The 27,114-nt window shown below is 50.3% G+C and overlaps 10 protein-coding genes across 10 annotated transcripts; 7 read left to right on the top strand and 3 right to left on the bottom strand.

Annotated features, from left to right (window-relative positions):
- Nucleotides 1–138: 138 nt before the first annotated feature.
- Nucleotides 139–980, bottom strand: N7457_002774 (actin-related protein 2/3 complex subunit 4 family protein; the record flags this gene model as incomplete). The annotated part of the gene is made up of 7 exons (XM_057173820.1): nt 139–147; nt 202–246; nt 298–604; nt 666–716; nt 780–845; nt 900–928; nt 978–980. 7 exons carry the CDS (start codon nt 978–980, stop codon nt 139–141), a joined length of 510 nt encoding a protein of 169 aa, XP_057033971.1.
- Nucleotides 981–1,302: 322 nt separating this feature from the next.
- N7457_002773 (ubiquitin-specific protease UBP6) lies at nt 1,303–3,144 on the top strand (the record flags this gene model as incomplete). Its single annotated transcript, XM_057173819.1, has 3 exons — nt 1,303–1,318; nt 1,372–3,027; nt 3,083–3,144. 3 exons carry the CDS (start codon nt 1,303–1,305, stop codon nt 3,142–3,144), a joined length of 1,734 nt encoding a protein of 577 aa, XP_057033970.1.
- Nucleotides 3,145–3,484: 340 nt separating this feature from the next.
- Nucleotides 3,485–4,419, top strand: N7457_002772 (PaaI family thioesterase; the record flags this gene model as incomplete). The annotated part of the gene is made up of 2 exons (XM_057173818.1): nt 3,485–3,904; nt 4,042–4,419. 2 exons carry the CDS (start codon nt 3,485–3,487, stop codon nt 4,417–4,419), a joined length of 798 nt encoding a protein of 265 aa, XP_057033969.1.
- An 887-nt stretch (nt 4,420–5,306) lies between these two features.
- On the top strand, nt 5,307–7,440 carry N7457_002771 (putative MFS drug efflux pump; the record flags this gene model as incomplete). The annotated part of the gene is made up of 8 exons (XM_057173817.1): nt 5,307–5,459; nt 5,511–5,589; nt 5,650–5,708; nt 5,764–5,920; nt 5,977–6,356; nt 6,412–6,784; nt 6,844–6,974; nt 7,030–7,440. The coding sequence occupies 8 exons, from the start codon at nt 5,307–5,309 to the stop codon at nt 7,438–7,440; spliced, it is 1,743 nt and encodes a 580-aa protein (XP_057033968.1).
- A 239-nt stretch (nt 7,441–7,679) lies between these two features.
- Nucleotides 7,680–10,386, top strand: N7457_002770 (ribonuclease P/MRP protein subunit POP1; the record flags this gene model as incomplete). The annotated part of the gene is made up of 2 exons (XM_057173816.1): nt 7,680–8,018; nt 8,092–10,386. 2 exons carry the CDS (start codon nt 7,680–7,682, stop codon nt 10,384–10,386), a joined length of 2,634 nt encoding a protein of 877 aa, XP_057033967.1.
- A 310-nt stretch (nt 10,387–10,696) lies between these two features.
- N7457_002769 (Mic19 family protein) lies at nt 10,697–11,632 on the bottom strand (the record flags this gene model as incomplete). Its single annotated transcript, XM_057173815.1, has 3 exons — nt 10,697–11,236; nt 11,307–11,364; nt 11,574–11,632. The coding sequence occupies 3 exons, from the start codon at nt 11,630–11,632 to the stop codon at nt 10,697–10,699; spliced, it is 657 nt and encodes a 218-aa protein (XP_057033966.1).
- A 1,837-nt stretch (nt 11,633–13,469) lies between these two features.
- Nucleotides 13,470–15,014, top strand: glkA (glucokinase glkA; the record flags this gene model as incomplete). The annotated part of the gene is made up of 2 exons (XM_057173814.1): nt 13,470–13,652; nt 13,710–15,014. The coding sequence occupies 2 exons, from the start codon at nt 13,470–13,472 to the stop codon at nt 15,012–15,014; spliced, it is 1,488 nt and encodes a 495-aa protein (XP_057033965.1).
- Nucleotides 15,015–15,667: 653 nt separating this feature from the next.
- Nucleotides 15,668–16,717, bottom strand: N7457_002767 (putative aryl-alcohol dehydrogenase Aad14; the record flags this gene model as incomplete). Its single annotated transcript, XM_057173813.1, has 1 exon — nt 15,668–16,717. One exon carries the CDS (start codon nt 16,715–16,717, stop codon nt 15,668–15,670), a length of 1,050 nt encoding a protein of 349 aa, XP_057033964.1.
- A 1,551-nt stretch (nt 16,718–18,268) lies between these two features.
- Nucleotides 18,269–20,325, top strand: N7457_002766 (MDR family MFS transporter; the record flags this gene model as incomplete). The annotated part of the gene is made up of 4 exons (XM_057173812.1): nt 18,269–18,718; nt 18,770–19,149; nt 19,201–19,627; nt 19,678–20,325. 4 exons carry the CDS (start codon nt 18,269–18,271, stop codon nt 20,323–20,325), a joined length of 1,905 nt encoding a protein of 634 aa, XP_057033963.1.
- A 4,345-nt stretch (nt 20,326–24,670) lies between these two features.
- Nucleotides 24,671–26,732, top strand: N7457_002765 (putative MFS phosphate transporter; the record flags this gene model as incomplete). Its single annotated transcript, XM_057173811.1, has 2 exons — nt 24,671–25,155; nt 25,220–26,732. 2 exons carry the CDS (start codon nt 24,671–24,673, stop codon nt 26,730–26,732), a joined length of 1,998 nt encoding a protein of 665 aa, XP_057033962.1.
- Between the last annotated feature and the right edge of the window lie 382 nt (nt 26,733–27,114).

The raw sequence follows: 27,114 nt of genomic DNA, 5'->3' as shown, positions 1-27,114 counted from the left end.
AAAGAATTCATTGGTTGACGGACATCGGTATAAGATTCTCTCTTAGTCAATGCAGGCCTATGCTATCTGTACAGGAGTAGAAGGTGGGGAACACAGGGCCATTCATTATTCAGAATCAACAAGGAAACGCTAGGCAATTTAATCGAACTAGATTACCGTTAGCGATTCAGTCGACGATAGAGGGGCCCAACGGAAACATACCGGTGTGAGGAAAGACTCGGCAACGAAGCGAGCGCGAGCGTTCAACTGGTCATTCATTAGCATAGTGCGACAAGGGTGGGACATGGACACACATACGAAGAGCTTCATCTCCGAAATCTCCTTGTCCACCTCTTCCATGAACTCAATCACGAAATCAATGAGCTTATGAGTAAGCATTTTTTCTGTGTGGAAGTTTGTAATGAGGAAACTGATGTCATATCCCTCCACTGGCTTCCGGCGCAGAATGAAGAACGACTCCGCGCGCTGTGTAAGGAACCGGGTGAATTTGTGGACAAGGATGTGTTCAATCTCATCGGCTTGCTTGATTCTGATACTTATGCGCACAGAGTTGTAGCTTGGCTCAATCTTAACCTTTTCATTCTCATTCCTGCTGATGTGAAGCCTTCAAGAATATCAATAAGTTTGTCAAATGCGATATAGAGAGGAATGGCCATTAGACGTACGGGTTGAGCAGGATCTCGGGTGAGGAATTCGCCTCAACCTCTGGGCAGTTGCTAGTTAAAAACAAGTATATTAGCACCATTTATAGTGCACGATTAGCAGTGCGGACGACTTACTGCCGTTCAGATGTCTGAGAAGCGAAGTTGGAGATCGTCAGAGCCGCGGTCAGGGAGGACCGAACACTGGTAAAGCGTAAGCATATTTACCCCGGATGATTGAACAAGGGTTAAACTCACGCCTGGAGATATGGCCGGAGAGATTGACTCTAATGTCATTTAGTAAAGGACGAATTGATCGGTTGGAGCTATACCCACCATGATGAGGGGTGTTTATCGTGGCAAAGGGGATGCGATGGTCACGAAGTGGTAAGGTTGGAGCTTGGTTGCGGAGCGATATGTATGACCCCGCTCTGAGAAGCCTTCAACCACAAAGCAGTGAACACAAAATGTAGTTCTCTAGATAACAGGTTGTCATAGGCAGAAGAGGAGTTGACATCGGGGTGGGCGGTGATCATAGTGGGCGGTGAGAAGCCTCCCCACGCTTCCTCATCGCAGGCTGTTTACCATTTGCCTCAGCATTCATAAGCTCTTACAAGCTCTTTATCCTCATCACATCATCCATCGCCAGGTCTCATCGAAAATGGCGGCCATACCGAGTATGTGGGCATGGATTGACGATTTGCTTGGACGCCTACTAACAAATACACAGTTATCGTCAAGCACGCCGGCAAGCGCCACGAAATCGAGCTCGATCCTACCTCGAACGGCGAAACACTCAAATACCAACTCTTTTCCTTGACGGGCGTGGAACCCGATCGCCAGAAGGTTTTGGTGAAAGGCGGCCAGCTCAAAGATGATACCCTTCTTTCGACACTCAATGCCAAACCCGGACAGACGTTTATGATGATGGGCACACCGTCCGGAGGCCAAGGTTCCGCTGACCTTGGTCGGCCGAAGGAGACAGTCAAATTCCTGGAAGATATGACCGAGGCCGAGGTAGCCCAACAGGAGGGGGCCACCCCTGCTGGTTTGCAGAACCTGGGGAACTCATGCTATCTCAACTCTACCCTACAAACTTTGCGGAGTGTTCCAGAGCTTCAAGAAGAGCTCTTTAAATATCGCCCAACTGGCGGAGCTGGACAACCCACTCTGTCCGATCTCAGCAGCTTCGGTATTGGTGGACTTGGAGGCTCTCGGGATTTGGCCGCTTCTCTACGAGACCTCTTCAAGCAAATGTCTGCGACTCAGGAGGGCATTCCTCCTCTGATGTTCCTTAACTCCCTCCGATCCGTTTTTCCTCAATTTGCCCAACGTGATCGCAATGGGCAAGGATACGCTCAACAGGATGCCGAAGAAGCTTTCTCTCAGATTATCAACCAGTTGCGGGCCAAGTTGACTATCACCGATGGCGAGGGGGAGTCTGCTACAACTACCTCATTTGTGGACAAATACCTCGCAGGCCAATTTGAGTCAGTCACTGAATGCGACGATCCCGCCGCCAAGGAACTCGGCGAGGAGCCGACTCAAAGTTCCGATGTTTTCTACAAGCTGGATTGCCATATCGGAAAAGAAACCAACCACCTGCAAGATGGAATTCTGGCTGGCCTGGAAGAGCAGATTGAGAAAAATTCCCCTCTTTTGGGGCACAATTCTGTGTACAAAAAGCGGTCACGCATCGCACGGCTCCCTAAGTATCTAACGGTGCATTTTGTTCGATTCTTCTGGAAGCGTGAGACCCAAAAGAAGGCTAAGATCATGCGCAAAGTTACATTCCCTGCCGAGTTGGATGTTGTGGAGTTCTGTACCGAGGATCTGCGGAAGCAGCTTATCCCTATTCGTGACAAGGTTCGCGAGATTCGCAAGGAGGAAGTGGACGTTGAGCGTGCTCAAAAACGCCAAAGAGTTGCTGAAGAGCGCGCGGAGCGCCAGCAGAAAGAGGCTGGCCTGAGCGAAAGCGTGGAGCCGATGCAGAAGAAGAAGGCTACTGAGGAAAACAAGGGTAAAGCTCAAGATAAGGACGGGGATAGCCAGATGGAGGAAACTTTCAAGACCGATGCGGAATACGAAGCAGAGAAAGCGGAATCGATCCGCGTTGCTAAGAAGGAGCTCCAAGAGCTCCTCCGCCAACGGGGTGCTGGAGACAACGGAACCAACCAGTCTGGTTTGTATGAGCTTCGCGCTGTGATTACGCACCAGGGTGCTAGTGCCGACAGCGGTCACTACACGGCATATGTGAAGAAACAGGAGCGCGATGAGCCCCAAACAGGTAGCAAGCGTCGCGAGGCGGATGACAAGTGGTGGTGGTTCAACGACGACACCGTGACTGAGGTAGAGGCACAGAAGATCGAGACCCTTTCGGGAGGTGGTAAGTCATCTGGATTCTATATGATACTCCAAAACACGTGCTAATGACATTTTAGGTGAATCGCACTCTGCCCTTATTTGCCTCTACCGCGCGATTGACCTACCTAAGGCCGAGTAAATGGGCTAGCTTCCAAGATCGTATGGTTAATATGGTTGAAAGCTTCCGTTCACATGAGAAAAAGTCTGCAAATGTTGCCTCTAGATGAATAGAAACGCCGAACATGAGTGATGCTACTTTCCAGGCTCTTCTTCGGTTACCCATTGCTTGTGCAATGTCTAGCATTCTTACATGTAGAATGGCCTTCATAGTTCCCCTCTTTAGATTTCTGCCGGTGACGACATACATCAATGACCAATGATAGGAAGCACGTGACCTGTCTGAGCCTCGGCTCAATTATCGAGGCCCCGATCAATTCAAGGCTCAGTCCCAGGGGATTGGCAATATAACAACCACAACCATGATACACTCTCGCAGAATTCTCCAGTCGGCCCTGCGCCAGTCCCCCATACAGACACAAAAGGTTTGGCGACCTACAGTCCGGAACGTCAGCACCACGGCACAACCAAAGGCCTCGAGTCAACCATCACGATGGACACGCCGCTTGATCTATGCGGGAATTTTTGGAACACTTGGCGTCGGTGCAGGAAAATGGCTAGACAAAAAGGTCTCGGCGCCACCAGCTCCTGGAACGCTTGAAGACCAAATCGAGCTTCAGCAAATCCAACGCGTGTTTGACGTAGGACTCCCCATTGTCCAAGAGTTACGCCGAGACCCCGACTACGTGGAAAAGGAGGTCTACGAGAACTTTGCAGATGACCGCAAAAAGCATCGGCTGACATCAGGCCCCTTGGCTGGCAGTAGGGGCTTGGGATTGCAGGTTAGTTTCGCTTTGTTTTCTCTCATTGGCGTTGTCCGAGGCGCGTTTGTATTGCATGAATGCCGAACTTCTGAACTGCCGACTGCTTAACTGCCGAACCTCGGATTCCCGTTTCGTCTAACTCTCGTATTTGGCAGAGAGTATTCTGGAATGACAAGGAAAAGAAGATCGTTAGCGTGGTCTTCTTGGGACCAGGCCTCGAAGGCTGGCCAACTATGGTCCATGGGGGCGCGCTCGGCACTGTGATCGATGAGAACCTGGGACGCATAGCTATTCGGCACTTCCCTTCAAGAACCGGTGTCACTGCTAATCTCAATCTCAACTACCGAGCTCCGGTCTACTCGGACAATTTCTACACTCTGCATACAGCTCTAGATCAGGAACGGAGCACGGACACGAAGGCATACGCCAAGTGTGAGATTCGCGACATGGCAGGCCGACTTTGTGTTGAGGCAACGGGTCTCTTTGTGGTTCCCAAGACAATCAAGTTGGGCAAAGTCGGTGAACATTTCTGAACTGTGAAATCTTATTCGCTCGGTAGTTTAACCTCGGATTCTCCACGAATACGGGAGTTCCTTTCGATTAAGTGACTTCTGCGACAAACACTCATCTTTCTGGCAATCTCACGGGAGGCCCGTGACCTGAAAGCAGTCGAATGGGCTAAGAAGACAAATATTCATACTTCATATATGAACCATTCCTGTATAAACTGCCTTATTTTATGACTGCTCGCCAGTATTAACGGAGTTTTTCTATTGTACGAAGTACATAAGTAGAGGTTGTACACCCAACGCAATTCTCACTTTTTAAGCACAGACTGCACTCCTTTTAGTTTCGGGGCTGATACTCCTTGGGGTCTGGGCCTGCGGAGGGATCGAATCACAGCCCAAGTGTGTGATGCCTCCACCTTCCCCACGTTTTCTCCCCGCATTTGAGACAAGGCCACTTTTGTTCCAAGCAATCCAGCACAAGAATTGCCAAGATGCCTCGGTATCTCTGCATTTTGAGCATTCTTGTGCCATTCACTTAGGGGACCTAAAGTCATGGCGCATTAGCTCCTCTTGCCACCATGACAAGCTCATTCTTCCTTCTATGATTCGTTACATCTCGAGGCGGATATTTCCGACATGGCACATGGATGGGACACTTCTGGTCCCAATGAAGAGGATGTGCCAGACCCCAAGAGCAGATATATTCTCCCAAGATCCCGTCTTCCAGGCTCGATTTGTCAATCGCATTTCCCAGGACATCGCTCGCATTTCGATCGGTCAGAGTTCCAATCCGTTCGACTTTGCGAAGGTTCGGTGTGATCAGCATCCTTTTTTGGATATCTGATTATTGTCTTTCTGCATCTTTTCTGTGCTCTATTACTCAATCGTGCTGGCTTTGGTTGACGGCAATCATGGCGGACTTGAACGAACAACCGATCCAGTCGGTCAAGGAGAAGGCCGTGATGCAATGTCATGAAAATAGTGGCTCTTCAGAACATAGTCACCGGGAAATTACTGGTCCTGGGGCAGAGGAAGCTATGCATGAGTCGGAGAAGAATATTCCGGTAGGACTTGATTGTGTGGCTTAAGGTTGGGATGATGCTAACTGTCAAAAGATGACCTTTCGTCGATTCATGAGCTTCACTGCTATGGCTTTCCTGTGGACTGGAAGTCAGATCCCAGTCTATCTTTTCGGTGTGTCGATCAGAACAATAACCAAGTCTATGAACATAGGGCTAACGCATTTACCAACAGGTGGCATCCCTCCCTATATTTATGGAGACATTGGTGGATCGGACCGATGGGTTTGGTTTGTAGGTGGATAACTCCTCTGCGTATGAGGTGACCGACTAATGAATCACCGTTCAGGTTCTTGCAAATTTGCTCGGCCTTGCCGGGGTATGCCCTTTTGTTGGGTCTTTATCGGATATAATTGGACGCCGCACTGTTGCCATTATCGGGGCAGCGCTGGTCGTTATTGGGATGATCATCTGCAGCACAGTGCACACAATGAACAACTTCATTGGTTTGTGTTAATCCTTGAATCCGGGTTGATCACTCGCTGACACGAGCTTTATACAGCGGGTATGGCCATTGCTGGCGCCGGTGCCGGAGTTAATGAACTGACCGCACTCGCTGCAACCTCGGAAATGGCTCCAACTCGAAAGAGAGGAGTCTATGTGGCTGTTCTAATCTTCACCATCGTCCCATTCTGCCCATCTGTGCTGTGGGCTCAGCTTATCGCATACCACAGCCATTGGCGCTATGTTGGCGCGTTCTGTGCCGCGTGGAATGCTTTTGGCTTGTTGATCACTGCTCTGTTTTACTTCCCTCCACCACGAGTCAACACAGCTGGATTGAGTCGGAAGGAGATTGTTGGGCGGATTGACTTCGTTGGAGGATTCCTCAGCATCACTGGTCTTATCGTCTTCACGGCCGGCTTGCAATGGGGTGGATACATGGTAAGTTTGGTGATGCTCTACTGCGGATTGCAGTTCTCGCTGACATCATGTCCAGTATGCATGGACCTCCGCCCATGTTCTGGTACCATTGATCCTCGGCTTCTTCCTGCTTGTCGCCTTTGCCTTCTGGGAAATATATGGAGCTAAATTCCCCATCTTCCCATCTCGCATTAAGCAGGAGCCTCGGATTCTAGGCCTTACCCTCGTTATTACTTTCATTTCCGGTGCCAACTTCTTCTCCGTGATTATGTTCTGGCCCACAGAGTCGTTCAATGTCTATGGCCATGACCCAGTTGATGTGGGCATTCGGAGTATTCCTATTGGCTTCGGAATAATGGCAGGAGCATGCATAGTGCTTGCACTGTTAACCATTCTTCGCGGCCATAACAAGGAGCTTTTGATCGTCAGCAGCGTTATGATGACTGCAGGTAAGTCTTCTTGCTGGTGATAGAAATCACCTGCAACTAACTTGGTTTCCTCAACATAGGATGTGGTGCTATGGCTATCGGCCGCGTTGATAACTTATATCAGCTCTGGGGTCTTCTCATCCTTGCTAGTCTTGGGATTGGCGGTATTGTGGTCCCCGCCTCCATTATTACCACAATCATTTGCCCAGATGTAAGCGTTTTTGCTGCAAAGAAACATGCAGGTTCACTAACATCGGCTCTTCCAGGATCTCATTGCCACTATCTCTGCGCTCACGCTCTCTATCCGCGTGGTAGGCGGTAGCATTGGCTACACAATCTACTACAATGTCTTCCACACCAAGTTTGTTCCGGCAGCAACGCACTACATTGGTGGTGTGATGATGACACAACTCAACATAACCGATGTGAAACTAATTCGCGAAGCGATTGAGCTGACAGGTGCTTCGTTGCTAGAGGAGCTACGCACCATCCCTGGTATTGCTGGCAACGAGACTGCCTATCAAATGGTCGTACAAGCTGGTCAGGTGGCGTATTCAGAGGGATATAAATGGGTGTACTATGTCAGTATTGCATTTGGGGCTGTCTCCATTATTGCGGCCTGTTTCTTGGGCGACATCCAGGAGTATATGACAGACCATGTCGCCGTTGTAATCTGAGGGCATATCCACATTGAGGTTTATAGTCTAGGTAGTCCGTTTGTCCCCTTGATGAGTGTGTTCGATCGCGGAAAATAGTGAATGAAGAAGATTGCATGAACTATCATCCATAAGAAAAGCCCTGTAAAGACCAAAAGAGATGTAGTAGATAAGATTCATCGTGGGGCCGCCGATCATGACGCGCCAAGCCCGGCAACTTTTTTGCTCGCAAACGTCCAGACACACAACTTCAATCAGCCATGGCCTCCCACGCTCCCGCCAAGCGGAAACCCTACGCTCCTTCAGGCCCCCATGGCGCCTCCGGGGCATCTCGAAAGCGCGCCAAAACATTCGATGCGCGCACCTTGGCTGTGCAGTCGGCCGACGCTGCCCTCTCCGCAACGGGTGAGCTCGATGTCGCCGCCTACTCTGCAGCTCGAGCATTCGAGATCCAGGCTCTAGAGGAGGGCATGCAGCGGTCGAAAAATGCGCTTACGACGCGAGCCTTTCAAAAAGTCCCCCGCTCGTTGCGGCGACGAACGGCGAGTCATAATGTGAAGCGTGTACCGCGGAGGTTGAGGGCACGAGCCAAGCGAGAGGTATTGCATTGATAGCCATCTATATACTTGGGAATAGCCCTTGGCTGACCAATTATTTCTTCAATCGTCTTAGATGGCCGAGGACAACACACCTACCGTTACGGCGCGCAGACGCAAACCATCCCAAATGATGCGCATTCGACTCGATACAGCTCGGCGACTGCAGGCTCTTAACTCGAAGACCAAAGCCCGACGGGCGGCTGCTAAGGAAAAGCGGGATCAAGAGAATAAAACTTCTTTGGAAAAAGAGGGAAGTCATGCATTCGATATTGCGCCGCGAGTTCCCAAGATCAAGAAGAACAAGCTGTCGAGACCCACGCCGGCGGAGCCCAAGTATCGCAAGCGCCAGAAATGCAAGACCTGGTTGCCTACTCACTTGTATCATGCCAAGCGAGCCCATATGGCGACGACCAAAGACCCGATCTGGCGCTTTGCAATTCCTTTGTCTCCCACCGAGAAAAGTTATCGACCTACCCACCGGGCTCGAGGCGCTAGAGGTGCCGTAGCATGGGATATGAGTTATATGTCTACTATTCAGTTGGAAGGCACAGAATCAGCCATTCAGGCTGTCCTGACGGCAGTGGGTGTCGACGGGGACGATGCATGGGGCACGAAGGGAAAGAAATGGAGAGCTGGGACTCGGTCTCTCAAGGCCTGGACTTTTGAGAAAGATCATCGTGATCTTCCAACCGCACCAGTCACGCTGATATGGTGCGCTAAGCAAGAAGATGTGGAGATGGTCGATGCCGATGAACCTCAACCTAAGTCTTCAAAGAAAGATCACCGAAAACTCTGGATCAGAGTGCACCCTTCTGCTTTCCTTCAACTATGGACGGATATCCTTGAGTTATCCAAGAAACAAAATCCCCCTGTCATGGTTGAGGACTTGCGGTTCGAAATTGGCAGTATTGAAATCACAGGGCCAGGGTCTACCGAGACCTTGTTAGCGGCATTGAAACCAATTCTTGGGCCAGATGGCAACGCCCCAACAGCACAGAGTCCGGAGGCTGTATGGCCATCTCTTCTGGGAGTGTCGAATCCATCATCCCTACCGCAGAATGCTCTGCTCTCTTTTGCTGTCTCTGATCCTCGCCTGCATTTCCCGCCACGCACACTTCACGTCCCCAATAACGAATCCCACATGACTGATCTTGCCATTGCACTTTCTACATGGCACCCAGACAAAACCCAAGGTCCCTCAAAGCTGTTTGACCGATCCACTCGGTTGACAGCAGCTCGACAGCTCCCGAGCCAGAAGGCCATCAACAGGCGCCGCACTCTTGCTGGCCCTGGTAAATACCCGCCTGCCCAGCCGTCCGACCCTGAAATTCCAATCATGATACTCGCAAACAAACCACAGGCTCGGGCTAAACGCAGTAATGCCCCAGGATCGTGGACCGTGTTATTACCATGGAAATGTGTTGTCCCGGTCTGGTATTCTCTCATGTTCTACCCATTGTCTAGCGGAGGAAACCCACTGCTTGGCGGTTTGAAGCAGCAGCAGCAGCTTGCCTTTGAAGCGGGCGAGCCTTGGTTCCCGGGAGACTTCCCAGGAACACGCGCTGGCTGGGAATGGGGCCAGCGCGAGACCGCAAAATCCCGGCGAGAATGGGAACGACGTCCCAAGGGACGGCGTCCCGAGTTCGACAAAATCTTGTTGGGGGATGGTCATCCAAAGGGCGAGATTGGCCATGGCTGGGCTTGTGATTGGGAAAGGCTTCTTCGCGGGTCGGAGCAGGACAATGCTGAGAGTAAAGACAGCTCAGATAAAAAGACGACTGAGCCCAAGGAGGCTGACGAAACCGATACCTCCGGTCCCATCGTTCCGCCCCTCAATATTCGCAGTGCTCGGTTCCCTCAGGCCGATACCCATAAAACCCTGGATAAGCTTGACAGAGCCTCCATCGATGCTTCTACACTTGCTACGGTCTATCTTTCTCTCGCATCACGAGGTACTCCCACCCCTCGCGCACGAATTTATAGACTTCCCACGGACCCGGTCTTACGCCAGAAATGGCTTGATCTTGGCTCAGCAAGTACCAGCAAGCCTGCTCGATCGAAGAACTCCAAGGCGGGCAGCCTTGCATCCGAATCTGAAGAGGCTCGACGTATCCTTGCCAACTCTCTCATCTCATCTCTTGACGGGGAATCTGATTCCGAGCCTTTGGACGTGCCCACTGAAGATGATCTGATTGGCTTCGTCACTACAGGAAATTATAATCTCTCTGAGGGTAGAGGAACAGGCATTGGGTCTATTCAGCTTTCTAAGGTCTTGGCTCCTAATGTCAAGACCTCCGAGCGAAGAATGTGTATCATTCGGGCCGCTGGTGAGAGGAGTGGGCGCTTAGGGATGTGGGAGTTTGTATGATTCGCAAGTTCGGTGAATCTTGGCCACGAAAATACCACAAATGCTACGCAGTCTATGTTCCAGTCACTTGATACTCAGTAGCTCTTCCTACCAGCAAATGAACACAACCCTGCGGGCGAACGACTAAGATCCACTCTCATCCATGGATTGACTCTATCCTATTCAGATGAAAAACAAATGGAACAAAGAAAAATGCACGTTCTATACATACAGTACAGTAGCTCCAAGTCCCAAAAAGAAAACCAGGAACCCAAAAAGACAAACGTTGAGACTTCATATCAAGCCACTGTAATTCCCGTAACCCACCAATCTAACCCACAATGCGATCCACGAAAGAAGCCTCCAGGCGCGCAACCTCACGCTTGAAAGCATCAACCTCCTCCCAGCAGTTCAACGGCCGTCGGTCATTCAACTGCAGACAGCTAGTGACATCGGCGCGGGCCTTGGCAACGCCATCATCCAGCTCGGTAAGCTTCCTCCGTCCATCAAGCTTGGTGCGCAGCTGCTCGATCTCCGCAGCCACGGCGTCACGCGAGATATCGCGCTTGGTGACGGGCTGTTCGATAGTGGGCTCCGGGGCGGCAACTGTGGGCACGGGGTCGTGGTGGCGGCCGGCGAAGGGGATCCGCGGGGCGTCGAGGTTCAGAGACCCGGCTGGGTAGCCCGAGGTGGAGGGGGCGAGGGGCGCGGTCGCTGCGGTGATGGGCAGAGAGATGGTGTCTTTGGACTCGGCGATGCGCTTCTCGATCTCGACGAGGGTCTGATGCTCGCGTTCGCGGATGCGTTGCAGTTCCTGCGCGACGCGGTTTTGGATCTCCAACTCAAGGGCTTTGGTGCGGGTGGAGTCGGACTGGTTGGGTGGTGGGTTTATCAGTTTTTGGTCTAGATTGGGGAGGAATGTTTCTGGTGTTAATGCTCACCTCTGAGTTCGATTGGAGGGCCTCAACTAGGTTGGAGGAGAATTGGACGGGAGAGTTGCTGTGAATGGTCAAGTTAGCGTCGGCTTTAGGATGTCCTGGATGAGCTCCGCAGGGGCGCAAATGGCAATGGCCTCTTGGGGGCTCTTTTGAATCCGAGGGATGTTACTGCCCTTGCCAATTGGGGCCAATTGGAAGGTCGTTCTTATTCCCTCGGTCATCAAGCACCAAATGCCGCGGAAGCTAAAATCGAGGTCGGAGAGTAGATACCTGGAGAACACATGTTGTGAGCCAGCCGAAGCCTCAGGCTTAGAGTTTCCAGCACCCATTTTTCGGCAAAAAGGACAAGTCCTGTGAAGATTGAATGGCAGTGGTGATTCGAGATGCCCGCTCACATCCCGATCAGTTCGGACGATGTTGGAGGTCACGTGCATATGGTATTAGTCATCTGTGGCCCCCGCCCGGACCTCACCTCGGGGTGTGCCAGTTGTCTAGTAGACCACGGACAAGCACTCGATCACCTCTTCAATGCTGAGATTTGGCATGGCGATTTGAATAAGCAACAACAGAGAAAGTTAGAGGGTCAAAGGTTCAGCTCTAACCACACTCCACGCAGCAAATATTTTTGTGAATATCAGAGTACAAGGCAACCTATACAGCAATCCCGTTGGCTTTCAAGTGATTCTAGCCTACAATATCAGTCTGCTCAAGTTCATGATGGCCGAACTAACACGTCCCTTCAGCATAAGTACTGTATATTGCTTGAATGAATACAACAGGTAATCTAGCAGCTTTATCAGGATATTTATATATTCCTCTGGGCTGCTGGTCTGGGGATATGCCATGAAAAGGATCATAAAAGTCCAACTCAACGCTATATGGCAGTTGAATGAACACCATTACCTGAACTTTGCCATGTCTACTCCATTGATTTAATACTCATTTGAAAAAGATCACATTGACTGCTGTTTTACTCTTGGTTATATGCATTGTAAAGGTACCGAGATCTATTCGGCATAAATGTGAGGTCTATATGTATCCTATGCTATATACAACACAAGAACACCCCATCCCAAAGTCCGATATTCTCATATTCTCACCTTGTGGATATGACCAAGGAACCAAAACACAGCTACAACATATATAGAATAGGTGGAAATTAGGACCAAACCCCAATGAAAAGTGTCTGAAACAGGCGGTCCTCTGGGTAGTAATAAAGGGCTAGAAATAAGTAGGAATAAGAGGAAAGCCACGAGTTGCCTCGCCTCCACGGGGTCCTAGACATCCACACTCGGGATTTCGTTCGGGCCATTTGACCCTTTGGTGCATTCTGGAGCCGAATTGCTAGTGTATGCCGTGCTGGGGCCGATCTATCCCGAGCATATCTATGTTTTATGCGCGTGCTTATTAGAGCATATTATACTCCATAATATGCTACACATGTACTCCGTACCCACTACAACATACACACAAAGTCCTCTACGTAAGTGCAACAGGCAAAATCAGCAGATGCAAGCATCCTAATTCGGATTTCGCTCCTCTCTGTCTTAAATGAATGTCCCGTGCGCCACAATGTCCGTTGCATTTGCATATTCCCGTCCCCTGCCCCCGGTCCTAACCAGTGTCGCTCACCGGTGAAGTCGGGGGAAAATATGCAGTTCAACACGATTGACCAGTGAGAGGGCCTCCCCACAGTGCTAAAATCTGCTAAAATTTCATTTTTCTCTCATGGCGTCATGGGAAAATCGACTGTCGAACGTCTGTTGTGAGGAATGCAGGGGAACAGCTGCGGTGGCACCTAATAGATCAACGATCAACCTCCAGGAACCAGTCTGAATAACCTCACAATATCATTGTCGATTCTCCAAGGAATCGGTCAATTAGGCCAATTGAAATAAGTAATCTCCGCTCCGGTGAACCCGGCAATTTATCAGTACCTCAGGAGTACCTTGCAAACAGTGGTCGCCGTAACGGCAGGTGAGGTACTGCCAAGGTACCGGACTGACCTCATGGAACCCCTCCGTCATCCCACCTTTGTTTCGTATGTTTCCTGTCTCTTCCTTCCGGATTTTTTTAACTTATCATCCCACCCTCTCTCCTCTCTTTTCTCTCTAAGCCGGCACACTTTGAAATCTTCATCCGGCGATTTTTATCTCTTGTCCCACCATGTCTTCCTCGCTCTTGGACCAGGCCACGCGCATTGCACGCGACTTTGATTACCCCGCTGAGCAGGTGCAGCGCGGGGTTGCCGAGTACATCAAGCAGTCCAAAGAGGGCTTGGGAAAGGAGGGCACCACCTTGAGCCAAATCCCTACCTTCGTGACTGCAGTTCCAAATGGCACAGAGAAGGTATGATGGTAGACTGTTTACAACCCGGAGTTGCGCGCTGATGATTCCCCGTTCTAGGGTCTCTACCTGGCCGTCGATCTCGGTGGCACCAATTTCCGTGTGTGCTCGGTCCTCCTGCACGGTGATACGACATTTTCCCTCACCCAATCCAAGATCCTAATTCCCCGCGAGTTGATGGCCTCCGGTACCTCCAAGGATCTCTTCCTCTTCTTGGCCCGTCAGATCGAGTCCTTCCTGCGCATTCACCATAACGAGCACTTTGAAGCCCACCAGCTCCGCCGACGGGAGAATAGCGCCGAGGAGGACCTCTTTGATCTCGGCTTCACCTTCAGTTTCCCCGTGCGCCAGTGCGGTATCAACCGCGGAACACTGATCCGCTGGACCAAGGGCTTCAACATCCCCGATGCGGTGGGCCACGATGTCTGTGCGCTGCTGCAGTCTGCTATTGACGAGTTGAACCTGCCAGTGCGCGTGGCCGCACTGGTGAACGATACCGTTGGTACTCTGATGGCTCGCTCATACACCTCTCCCGGCAAGACGGGCACTTTCCTCGGTGCTATTTTCGGAACCGGAACCAATGGCGCTTATGTCGAGAAAGTCAAGAACATTACCAAGCTTCAGCACATGGAGGACGCTCACATTGATGACTCTACGGGTGAGATGATTGTCAATGCCGAGTGGGGTAGCTTTGATAACCACATGAGCGTGCTCCCTACCACCGTGTTCGACGATGAGCTCGATGCCGATAGCAATAACCCCGGTGTGCAGATGTTCGAGAAGCGTGTGTCGGGCATGTTCTTGGGCGAAATCCTGCGCCGTGCGCTTTTGTCTCTACACCACGATGCCAATCTAGGATTATTCAAGCCTAATGAGAACTCTAAGGTCGTCCTTTCCGAGAAGTCTATGATCTTCCGTCAATGGGGTCTTGATACCAGTCTGCTGAGCACAGTCGAGGCTGATAGCACCAAGGAATTGGTGGACGTGAAGACCGCTTTGAAGGACCACCTTGAGATTGAAAACCCCAGCCTCGAAGAGTGCCAGGCTGTTAAGATTTTGGTCCACGCTATTGGCAAGCGTGCCGCCCGTCTGAGCGCCGTTCCATTGGCTGCCATTCTCGTGCACACCAACAAGCTTGAGACCGATGATATCGTTGACATTGGTGTCGATGGCAGTCTCGTTGAGTTCTATCCCAACTTTGAGGGTCATTTGCGTGATGCTTTGCGCGAGGTTCCCCAAGTTGGTGTCGCAGGCGACAAGAAGGTCCGCATTGGCATTTCCAAGGATGGCAGCGGTGTCGGTGCAGCTTTGATTGCGCTCGTCGCTAGCAAGGACGAGAGCCTCGAGGTTCCCCACGAGAAATAATATACATGACCGTTGATATGTCTGCCTTCATTCTTCCCATCTCACAGAATGACGGCTTGGTCTCTTACTTCCGCTGCCTGAGCCTCCTCCTTTCCCGTGAAACTTCCCACTGTTATCCTCGTTCCCAGTGAAGTCGGCAGCTGGCTTGGTCTACCTACCTGAAGTTATCCACATCTCTAACCTGCTACGATCGACCAGCTCTCCCCCAACAACAAATACCCAACCCAGATTTCCTCATCTTTCGCCCATCCTTATCCATTGGTAGCAATATCAGCTGAGACCAAGATTTGAATATTGATGGTCAAGTCGCCAATACAGGGCTTCTTACCTGCGGCTACCCGCGATTCTTATGCCCCATTCCTATTTGCCCCCATAGCATGTCACAATATATTGGGGTTTAGATATTTTCTTTTCTCATGGAGTTGCACAAATATCTTGCTACTAGTCTTACCCGGCGTGGAACGACATTCGACGAAGCACATTGCATTGACCTAGCTTTAAACGTCTACACTCAATTATGGTTTCATTTCTTGTCCAGTATTCATTTTGCAATTCCAATCCTGGTAATAATATGTTGCAGTAAATATACACCAACGTTGACATAAGAAAACTATCGATACTAGTCCGGCCAACGCTGTTCCCTTGAGATACTACTAAGGCTCATACCCAATAGCCCGAGGTGCCTGCACAAAATCGAAATGACCAGACGGGCCCAGCAGCAAAGACGTCTTGCCACCATTGGTCTTCGGATCAACCCCAATGAAGTTGGTAGGGAAGCCAATATCAAAGCCGTTAGCCGCCTCCAAGAACTCGATCTGCTTCTGCGTAAGCTGAATCGACAAAGCCTGGATATTATCATGCAGATGCTCAATCTTGCGACCACCAACAAGCGGGAAGACATTCGGCGCCTTGCAAAGCACATAAGCCAATGCAATAGCAGTAACAGACTCAATCCCATGCTCAGCCGCAACGACCGCCAACGCCTCAGACATCCGCCTCTCCTCTTCAGTCTGCTCAGAGCTCATCACCTTGCGCAGGCCCTCCCCGGCCTCCTTCCGCGCCTCGAGCTGCTTCGCCGTCTGGAAATGCCCGCCACCGAGCACATCCCACGGCGCAAGCGCCATCCCGAAGTGCCGCGCCATGGGCAAAATATCGCGCTCAAAGTCCCGCAGCATCACATTCCACCGTCCCTGGTAGATGGAGAAGGGTGTCTTGCCGTGTGCGCGTGCATAGGTGTTCGCCGCGGAAACCACCCACGCAGGTGAGTCTGAGATGCCCAGATACATGACCTTGCCCTGCTCGACCAGGATGTGCAGGGAGTCCATGATCTCCTCGATGGAGGTGGTGTAATCCCACCAGTGCAAGTAGAGGATGTCCACAAAGTCGGTCTGCAATTTGCGGAGCGAGTCGCGCAGGCTGAGCGTCATGCTGCGCTTGTGGTTGCCGCAGGTGTTGGGGGTTTTTCCTTTGCCGAGTGCGTGGCCGCGGTAGTCGGTGGTGAACTTGGTGGCTATGACGATCTGGTCGCGGTTGCCGCGCGACTCCATCCATTCGCCGATCCAGGTCTCGGACTGTTCGAGTTGGTAGTTGTTTGCTGTGTCGATGAAGTTTCCGCCGGCGGCGAAGAAGGCATCCAGGAGGGCGAAGGATTGCTCTTTGTTCATGCTGCCCATGAAGCTGTTCCAGGCGTCGCCGATGGACATTGCCCCGAGTTGGAGGGGGATACCCGCACTCCGGCTGTGGAGGATAGCACTCGGTATCGGCCCAGAGGGGTGGTTGGCTCGGGGGCGGGTTGGAAGAGTTCTTCCATTGTGAGGTTGGTGTGGTAGAGGCTTGATTGTTATGTGTGTTGGTAGTTGATGAATGAAGATCTTTTTGGTCTCTCAATGGACCGTTTTATATCTGACTTCATTCTTCATATCTCGGAGTTAACGACTCCGTGGACACGAGTGGAGCTGTATGTGGCCGGTAATGTCAACATGGGTATAATGGAATTAAGGTTATGCTGGTGCTGAACGGTAGCCTGTTTGGAGGCTCCTCAATGGAGATTGATTATCTCCGGTCATTATTGTTTGGTTGTGCTAAGGTTGGGTTCACAAAGTGCAATGTGGGACTCTGAAGACTTGCTCTTGCCAGAGGAAAAACTTGAGCGCCTGAAGAGTTCGATGCTGTATCTCTTCTTCTATAGGAATATATGAAAATATGAAGCAAAGTCCACATACATTTATGAAGTGTGCAGTAAATTGGAGTAACACAAGGAACAAGCTTAACTCCGATCTCCGTCTTGATTCCATGGTTGTAACCTGCACTAATCCCTATCCCGTTAGCGCCCTATCACCTCCTTTCAGCTGCCGATCCAGAGACCCCGAAGCCCTCAGGCGCCCTGTAAACTTGGTGAGAATCAGCGAAAATCCTTGATTGCTCTGAGGATAATCCTATCTTCATCTATAGTTGCATCCCTTATATTTCTCCCAGAGTTGCTCGGTCGCAGCCTATATTTAGGTTTTTCTTATTACATCAACAGCGGCAGGCGATCCATTGCAAGAACAATGTTTTTATGTTGGGTACTCCCAGCAAGGGGCGATTTACTATTCACATCCCCCTGATCGCTGATTGGCGAGCAATCATAACCCCAATCTGCACAAAAGCACCTGCAGCAGTCAAATAATAGATCACTGTGATCCTTGCATGCTCCTGACTGCAACCTTCCCGCCTGGGGCAAACTGAACTGGACAACTTCGCCGCGTTCAAGCGTGTTTTTGACTCAGATCCTATTGAATGACAGCAGACCCCTACTTCTTTCTGGCCTCTCATGGTGTGTGAGACTAATGCGACCAACTCTAGTTGCATAACCGCAGTCCCCATGTTTGCAAACTAGTAGGATCTTCCGCGAACTAGACCCTCGCGAACGAGATCCCCGCTGCCTGATGACAAAAAAATAGAAACAAACCAAGGTCTGCAGTATATGCAGCGTAGAGGATCCCACGTACCACATGGGCTGTTGTAATACGGCTGCAGGGCTATGTGCAACCTAGATTGGCCCTTCGCTCCTTCCCCAAGGCACAGGCAAGGTCCCTGATTAGACGTGTACGAAGTGGTTGTGTTTCCAATAGCAACGTCCATAGGCGGATTGGTCTTTTTTTCTTTTTAAACTCTGTAGCCTCCCAGTTGGTTGTTTCATCCCAACTCTCGTTAAATCTCAAGGGTCTTTTGTTTGTTTTCGTTTTGCTGGCCTGTCGTTTTTCTTTTCCATTATGGGCTTCTTCAATGCCTTCAAACCTAAATCTCCCAAGGAGGCCGACGGGTCAGAGGTACAAATCGAGCCGAAGACTGAGGACAAACTCGACAAGAACGATATTTCTTACAATAATACCTATTCCCAATCTGGCGGTCAGATCTCAACGCTTTCCAGTATAGAAGAGACTTCCTTCGTCGATGAGCCCCCAGGGAGTCCGACTTCCAAAAATGATACCGAGAAAGAGCCTGCGAGCCGTGATTCCCCGACACCTGTCCAGAACGAAGAAGTAAACGAAGACTCCGAGGATGTTGTCCCAAGCGCAGCATTGGACACGGAGCCAACACAAGAAGAGAAGGAAGAAGACAGTGATACCGAAACGCCAAAAGATGAAGAAGAATACCCGAATGCGTGGAGATTGACTTTGATCACCATTGCCCTTTGTCTCTGCGTGTTCTGTGTAGCGTTGGTATGGACTTCGCACCCGCTATACCTAATTCAACTAACACAGAACCATTAGGATAACACAATTATTGCGACGGCGATCCCCAAGATCACAGATCAATTCGGCTCAATCAACGACGTTGGTTGGTACGGCAGTTCTTATCTCCTAACGACATGTGCCGTGTCCCTGATGTTCGGCAAGCTCTACACCTTCTACTCAATCAAGTGGATCTACCTCATTGCACTCTTCATCTTCGAGATCGGTTCGCTCATCTGCGCTGTCACTCCCACCTCGGTCGGGCTCATCTGCGGTCGTGCCATTGCCGGACTAGGAGCCGCTGGTCTGTTCTCGGGCTCTATCCTCATCATCAGCAAAAGTGTGCCCTTAGTCCAGCGACCTATGTATACGGGCCTCGTTGGATCCATGTTTGGAATTGCTAATGTTGCCGGTCCACTGTATGTCATCCTGGTTTCTCTAATGCATTGAGTTGCGCTAAATTATAACAGCATGGGAGGCGCTTTTACCGATCACCTCACTTGGCGGTGGTGTTTCTATATCAACCTCCCCATTGGAGCGGTGACTTTCCTCTTCGTGCTGTTCTTCTACCAAAACCCCAAAGCCATCTTGAAGAAGAACTCCATAATGGAACAGATCAAGGAACTCGACCTGATCGGTTCCTTTTTCTTCCTACCGGCTATCATCAGTCTCCTGCTCGCATTGCAGTGGGGTGGCACCAAATACGAGTGGAGCAACGGACGCATCATCGGCCTGTTCGTGGTGTTTGGCGTCCTCGGCCTGGTATTCATTGGCGTTCAGATCTGGGCTGGAGACCGTGCAACCGTTCCGCCGCGTTTGATCAAGAACCGAAGTGTTTGGGGCTCGGCTTGGTATGCTCTTGCTCTTGGTGGTGCTTTCTTTGTTATGACATACTATGTAAACGTTTCCCCCTACCTCCCCCTGGTAAAATGCCCTAACATTCCCAGCTCCCCATCTGGTTCCAGTCAATCAAGGGCGCAACCGCTTTGAAATCCGGTATCATGAACCTACCCACTATCATCGCAGTTGTAGTCGTCTCCATCCTAGCCGGCGGTCTTGTCACTGCTTGTGGGTACTATACCCCCTTCATGATCGCTTCGTCGATTATCATGACCATCGGCGCGGGTCTTTTGACCACTCTGGAGACAGACTCCAATCACTCTAAGTGGATCGGATACCAGGCTCTGTTCGGTATTGGTCTGGGTTTGGGTATGCAGCAGCCAATGATCGTTATTCAGACTGCCCTTAAGGTAGAAGATATCCCCAGCGGCACGGCTATTGTCATGTTTGCCCAGACTCTGGGCGGTGCCATCTTTGTCTCGGTTGGACAGAACGTGTTCCAGAACCAGCTCTTCCAGAACTTCGCCAAGTATGCGCCGGAGGTGGATGCCGTAAAGCTCATCTCGGATGGTGCTACCAAGCTCCGCACTGCTGTTAGTGGTGACTCCCTACAACATGTTCTGGTTGCCTATAATGCTGCAATCGTACAGACCTTCTATGTTGCTGTGGCTATGGGCGCATTGTCGCTCGTTGGGCCTATCTTCGTGGAGTGGATCTCTGTCAAGGGCAAGAAGGTCGAGATAACCCCTGTTTAATACCCAAACCCCGGGTTCAACCCAAGGACGTCCTTTTCTTGCATATTATTTCTTTTCTCTTCTTTCTTTCGGGATGATCTATGACCTATCATCCCCGATGAACAATGTACTAGGGCATGTACCGATATCTTTCTCGTGTTCATGATACTTCACGCTCATATTAATGTCAGGCAAAATACTCAATCTCGTTGCAGTGTGCAGTGGAATTTTTGTTCGGATTTCATGGTTTCTTTCTCTCTATGTAGCTATACACCAAGCCCACCTGTCTTTTACTGGAAGTACAGAGACCAAACAAATCGATCACCACGCGGCATTGCCTCAATCTGAACCTAGAACGCTGCACAATGAATGCAAGACATAGTCAAGCATTTTGCTCTGCATACAATTGGTGCCTGAGTATGCAAACATCTCTGACTGAGCCGGCATAATATTTGCTATCTGATGAGCATATAAGTATCCCTGTTCCTTCAGCGATAGAGAATCAGTACATTTTCCCCCTCCCTCCCTCTCTCCTTGAGCGTAATTATCAAGTATAAATACTCATCAATGTCTTCATCGATGTGCTCATCATCCCTCGAGCTTAGTTCTTCTCAGTCATTACTTGGAGGAGCTCTAGGCTCGATGACCATTATCATGGCCCAATAAATCTCCTACCAGCCCCCGCAAATCAATTGAATGGGAACAGCAAAAGTGAAGATCGACGTTCCCATTCATTCAAAACAATCGCGGAAATGGCAGCTATGTGGCTGGACAGGTCGTCAAAAGGCCAAAACGAGCTTATAGCAGGTACAACATGCACGATATGGCTGTCTTGTGCCCTATTGCTATATCATTGTACCGGCCTCCTGGAAATCGGAGCTTTGGAATCCAGGGTTTGACACTCTACAAGGTCACGTCTTCGTTGGGAAAGAAGAGGACATGGCTATATATACTGTTTCCGAAGTGGTTGAAGTGCTAGAATGATACAATCTATACACCCGATTCATCGAGCGATTCCTCGCTGGTGGGGGATTGTCCTGATAACGATGAATGGAGATTTTTCTTCAGGGGTTGGCTTTCTGCTAGCTTTTCACATAGGATAACTTCTGGCTGCTCTGTGAGTTGAGTTCGGTCCTCGCTTTGTGATTCTGCTAATGATTTCTGGGTGTCTTCTCTAGGAGGCTTGCCGTGCCCAAGATGGCTGCAGAATCATCCGTATGCTGTTGATATTCCTGGAGACGGTCCTGGAATATTTGCCCGGATCTTATTGACTAAGATTAAGTCTGTTGATGTGTGGTATGGTGCAGTTATCTTCCCCCTCAGCGCAGTCCAGGAGATTTGTGGAAATCGGGAGGAAGTGAACGGAGCTTCAAACAGGGCATTGGCGAATTACTAAGCACCAGAAATCGATTTTTAACTATTGAGGATAGAATGAATAACGTTGAGCAGAAATATAGTCTCGATTAACAATAATGAACTCTGGTTAAAGTGCGAAATAAGGTGGCAATTTCGCCACTCTTGTCAGCCCGTTGCAAATATATATAAGGAACAAAATACTAATTATGATTTTAGTGTTACTACTTTGGATGTTTGACATACCAGCAACCTTCCAAAGATACCATTTTGACTAAATATCCGAAGAAACGGTCTTAAGAATGACCGTTGGGATTTTATATGTTATGGCACAGAAGGTTATACCTAGCTACTATAGATGACTGTAGCTACGAAGAGATATTAGACGGCTACATCAGGTTTTGCAGCATTTGGAAGACTAATCTAGCAGCTCATCATCAGTAAGTCCACCAAAGGAATTCTGTTGGCTATCTCTGCTTACTTGTGTCTGTGGATGAACCCCAACCCTATATACATAGAAAACACCAAACTGTAGTTGTACTACGATGTATGCAACGTACAGTAGACTAAACGGCTAATGGTACTAACGGTACAGTAACATCGTCCCAAAGGGCAACTAAAATCTCACTATTCCTCGCACCAGCATCCATGCAGCCGAAGACCAGTATCTCAACAGATGAATTGAGTTCAATGCATCTGACCCGAGGGGATAGGAGTTCCATTCCACATCCAGGGCTGCCAATCCAGTGTCACAGGCGCGGAGAAAAGAAGGATGCTCGGCTGATTATGTTGACGGAAGAGAAGGTCCCAAATCTCATTCTCCGTGGCTACATACGGTCCCACCCCGAACTGCGTTAGCTGGATTAGGTATATCAACCGCTGTCAATTTATATATCCACGTGTAAGGAGGGTTTAATATGTCCGGATGTTTACTCCGCAATTACTTGGTAATGTGCTTCATGCCGTCTTTCCCGGTCATCTTGAGATGACACACACTCTGGATGCACAGAATTTGGAATGAACGGTGATTGGAGATACCATAAGCCGCTAAAACACCCGGGTAATACTGCATAGAGGTTGTGCTCCCAGCAGAGGATTCTTGTATAATCGTACATGCAGCCCGACAGATCCCCGAGTGATGCCGAGTGATGCCAAGTGATGCCACGCGATGGGACCACGACAGGACCGAAGTAAGGGGCAAAAAGAAAGAAAAAGAAAAAGCAATATGCATCCTATTTGGGCAAGTCCAGCTGCCGACCACCATGCTGCAGATGGTACACGTGGGTTACTATCGGACCAATCCAGCATATCGAGATCGTCCAGGTATCCACGCCAAGTAAGCACCGAGCTAATTGTAGCCCCTGAACAAGAAAAGTCAAACGCAAGTTCCAAACTCTGTGCCATATCAGGCAGTACGTCACAAGGCACACCTCGAGTGGATAGCTAGGATTATACCTATCTAGGTAGGTGCTCCGGAGTTAACTTTCTGGATATACAAGCCTGTATCCTTAAGCATCCGGAGCGATGTGAATGTCTGAGACATCAAATTACGAGACGATGCTTCATTTCTGACAATTCACCATGCGCAATATGAGCACGTGCATCACACCATCTCGCCCAGCCTTAAAGGACCAAGCATTGTAGAAGCTCCCTTGGCGCCGCCTCGCCAGGACGCATCTTGCCTCTTGGCTTTGGAATTGACTTTGGCAGGGTCCCGAGCAGCCGCAGCAAGCTTTAGCCAAGGGTCTAGAAATGCTTGACGTAGATATGGTCGCAGGAACTGATTGTAGATGTGTTTTGGGTGTGATCGGGTCCCTTGTACATCATTTTTGGGTGCCAATTGAAGCCGATTTCGCCAGGAAAGTCGCCTTGACAAAGAGCCCACCCGTTCCAGTTATCCAGTATACTGAATAGCCCTGGATAAGTCGAAATAAAGGTCAACATCGATGCACCAGGCGATATCACGTGCTGGAGTGAGGTTCAGATCGTGAAGGGACGGTGCGGAGGAACGAGTTGCACATGGCGAAATGCCGGACGCTGAGTGGCCAGAGATCATGCATGGAAGGTGTCGGGGATGTGAACTAGCGTGGACATCACTCAGCTACTACGTCAATAAGGCCCCGATGCGGCCCGTTTTTGGCCGGTGTCCATAACGCAGTGGGATTCTATCCAATTTCCCCCAGGCCTATTATAGACACTGGTCACATCCACTGCCGCGGAGGGTCTGCACGTGTGTCCAAGCGCAAACGAGAGAGTCCAAGATGATCCCCGGGTCTGAAATGAGGACTCCATAGGTATGACCCAGGTGTCTAGGTTACCGCATAGAAGAACGGTTGCCACTTTGCCTGAGGGTGTCTCATTGGTACCTGGAGCAGGGCAATTGACGCGTTGAAGGATACACAACAGCCCTGGAGGGTACACCGATTCGTAATTACTGCATAATAGCCAGCTCACAGGCAAATGATCAGCCGATAGGGCCATTCAACCAAACGACCTCGGGAACTTAACGGCAAAAGTGTTTCCCCCGCGAAACTCTGGGAGGATCTGCCACGAACCGCAGGCGGTGGCGATCTGCATTCAGATTCTGCCTCCACGTGCAGAGTTGATTGGCTGCCGGCAGCTCCAGGCAAGCCCCACCAAACCCCACCGGGCTCCACTTTAAAGTAGAAAAACTGCTTTCGGAGCCAAAATCAGCAAGAGCGAGATCCGCACCGAGAAAAGACCCAGGACCTGCCCCAGTCCACTAGACTCCCCCAACGCGAAGATGGGCAGAGGGTCGTTCCTTCCGTTTTTTTCCAACTTTTTCTGGGTGTGGGACCCGCCACTGTCGCATGTGCCCTTCGCTTGCTACTTTTTTCTTTATAAAATCTCCCATCGCCACTTCCTTTAGATCTTCATCTTCGTGGTCACCTTAACTTTCCCTCTTTTCCCCGGAATTGAACCTGTTTTCAGGCGAAATCCTTGCTCACGCGACACTCACGGAGCTCTTTGAGGGAACCCCTCAACACACATTATGGCCGATTTTGGACCTCGTGCCCCCCATGGGCCCGATATGTCCGGAGATCACAACCCGCTCGAGGATATGGATGTCCACGAGAGAGGTGCTTTCGATACCCTGATCCGGCCTGATGACAGCTATACCCCCGACGGTACCTACTGGGCTGATCTACCGCTCTTCAAGAAGATCGGCTTCGTCACATCCTACGACAATAAGGAAGCTAAACGAGAGCTTGGCGACATCTGGGCAATGATGAAGGAAGATCCCCTCTCACCGATATCCTACTACTTCCGCAACATGGTCCTTCCCGGTGCTGGTCTCGGTCTGGAGGGTTACGTGCTCTTCTCCATCGGTAACATTAAGCCTCTTTTCGAAAAAGCCTTCCCCGACTGCTGGGATACTGCGACAACTTGTAGCCAACAGTGGATCTACGCCATTGACTACCTCGAGATCATTGGTATCATCGTGGGTCAGATACTGGTGGGAATCTTGGGTGACTGGTAAGCTGCAATTCCCAAAAAAAAAAAAAAAAGGCTATGGGAGCATATATTGACAAGGAATCAGGGTTGGCCGTCGCTGGGGTTTGATTCAAGATGCTGCAATCATGCTTCTCGGTCTGATTATGTTGACTGCCGCCTGGGGTGTGACCCAGAACGGCTGGGTTATCTGCTATGCCTGGTGTCTCTTCATCTACGGTATTGGTGTTGGTGGCGAATACCCCATGACCGCCACCAGCGGTATGGAAAACGCCGTCGGCTCTGGAAAGATCTCCACCAAGGAGGATCGTCTGCACCGTGGCCGCAAGGTTACCAGTGCCTTCCTGATGCAGGGTTGGGGTCAATTCTTCAATCAAGTTGTGCTCATCATTCTCCTGCTCTGCTTCCACCATGGCAGTGGCAATAACCCTTACTCCGCCGTTGCTGTCCAGTGGACATACCGTGTTTCCTTCGCCATTCCCGCTGTCGGTACTCTGTGGCTTGTGTACTACCGTGCCTACCACATGAAGGCCGCCAGCAAGCAACTGACCGCTGCCAAGAAGAAGGCCTCCGTTACCGGCTATGACGCCAAGTCTCTGAAGTTGACCTTCAAGTACTTCGGATTCCGCATTTTCGCAACTGCTGGCGGCTGGTTCGCCAATGATGTTTTCTTCTACGGCAACAAGCTCTTCCAGAGCGAGTTCATCAAGGTCATCAGCCCTCAGTCCGATTCTGTCATGCCCACCTGGTTGTGGAACTTGGTCAACGTCGGTGTCTCGCTGTGCGGATACTACCTGGCCTCCTTCCTGATCGATAACAAGCTTTACGGCCGTAAATGGATGCAAATTGTTGGCTTCATGCTCTGCTTCATTCTGTTTATCGTCCCTGCATTCCACTTCGAATACTACCGCCGCCCCGAGAACATCAAATCCTTCCAGACCATGTACTTCCTCAGCTCTTTCTTCAACCAGTTCGGACCTAACTCGGTCTCCTTCCTGGTTGCTGCTGAGGTCTTCCCTACTCCTATCCGTGCCTCCGCTCACGGTATGTCCGCTGCCTGTGGTAAGGCCGGTGCCCTTTTGGCTGCCGTCCTGTACAACTATATCGACACTCAGACCAAGTTCTATGTTGTGCCCTGGTTTGGTCTGGCCGGTGCCATTATCACCGCGATCTTCCTTCCTGATACCACTGGTCTTGACCTGAAGGAACAGGAGCGTCGCTGGCAATTCCTTCGCGATGGTCGCGAGGAGGAATACCATGGTCCTGCCGTGCACCCCAAGCACCTGTCTTGGTACGAGCGCTATGTCCTCCGCAAGTGCCGCTTTTACGATGCCGAGCTTGACTACCAACGCAAGGTCGAGGAGTACCGCGCCCAGTGGGAGGACGCCATGGCATCCAAGGCCGCTGAGAAGGAGAACGAAAACGATATGACCTGTGACACCGATGACTCTCTCCTCGAGGGCCATGTCCACACCTACTTCCACCGTACCAGCCCTATGTTCAAGGGTATGGAGAAGAAGGTCACCAAGCAGGACAACTTCCTCTTGCCTCCGCCCGCCGAGAGCGAGTCTGAGGACAACCACTCAAATGAGAAGCAATAACGAACTTGCTTAGTATATAAATAATTTTTCCTTTGCTCTTCTTTTTTTCTGGCCAAAACTTATGCTGCATATATACCGAGTCGCTTTTTTTGACACCTGCATTGATTTATGAACGGGATGCATGGATTTTGCTTGATGCATGGAGCGGGCTGTCGCTTGATTGTAATGAAATGTTGATACCACATACTGCGCTGGTCCCGAATGGATATTTTTACTACAAGTACCATCTTTCCAATTTGAAACATATACACACCTTTAATATTGAAACTCCTGTCGAAAAAAAAAACCACAGGATCTTGCATCGCAGGTAGCCTGAGGCAGAAAGGATGACTAACCCATCTATTTTTCAGGCGTGCAGGTGGGCATCAAAGTATAGACACGC

The sequence above is a fragment of the Penicillium paradoxum genome, assembly GCF_028828445.1.
Source record: "Penicillium paradoxum strain IBT 22861 chromosome Unknown utg000003l_segment0_segment0, whole genome shotgun sequence".
Lineage (NCBI taxonomy): Eukaryota > Fungi > Ascomycota > Eurotiomycetes > Eurotiales > Aspergillaceae > Penicillium > Penicillium paradoxum.
This window is presented reverse-complemented; position numbering and strand designations above follow the sequence as displayed.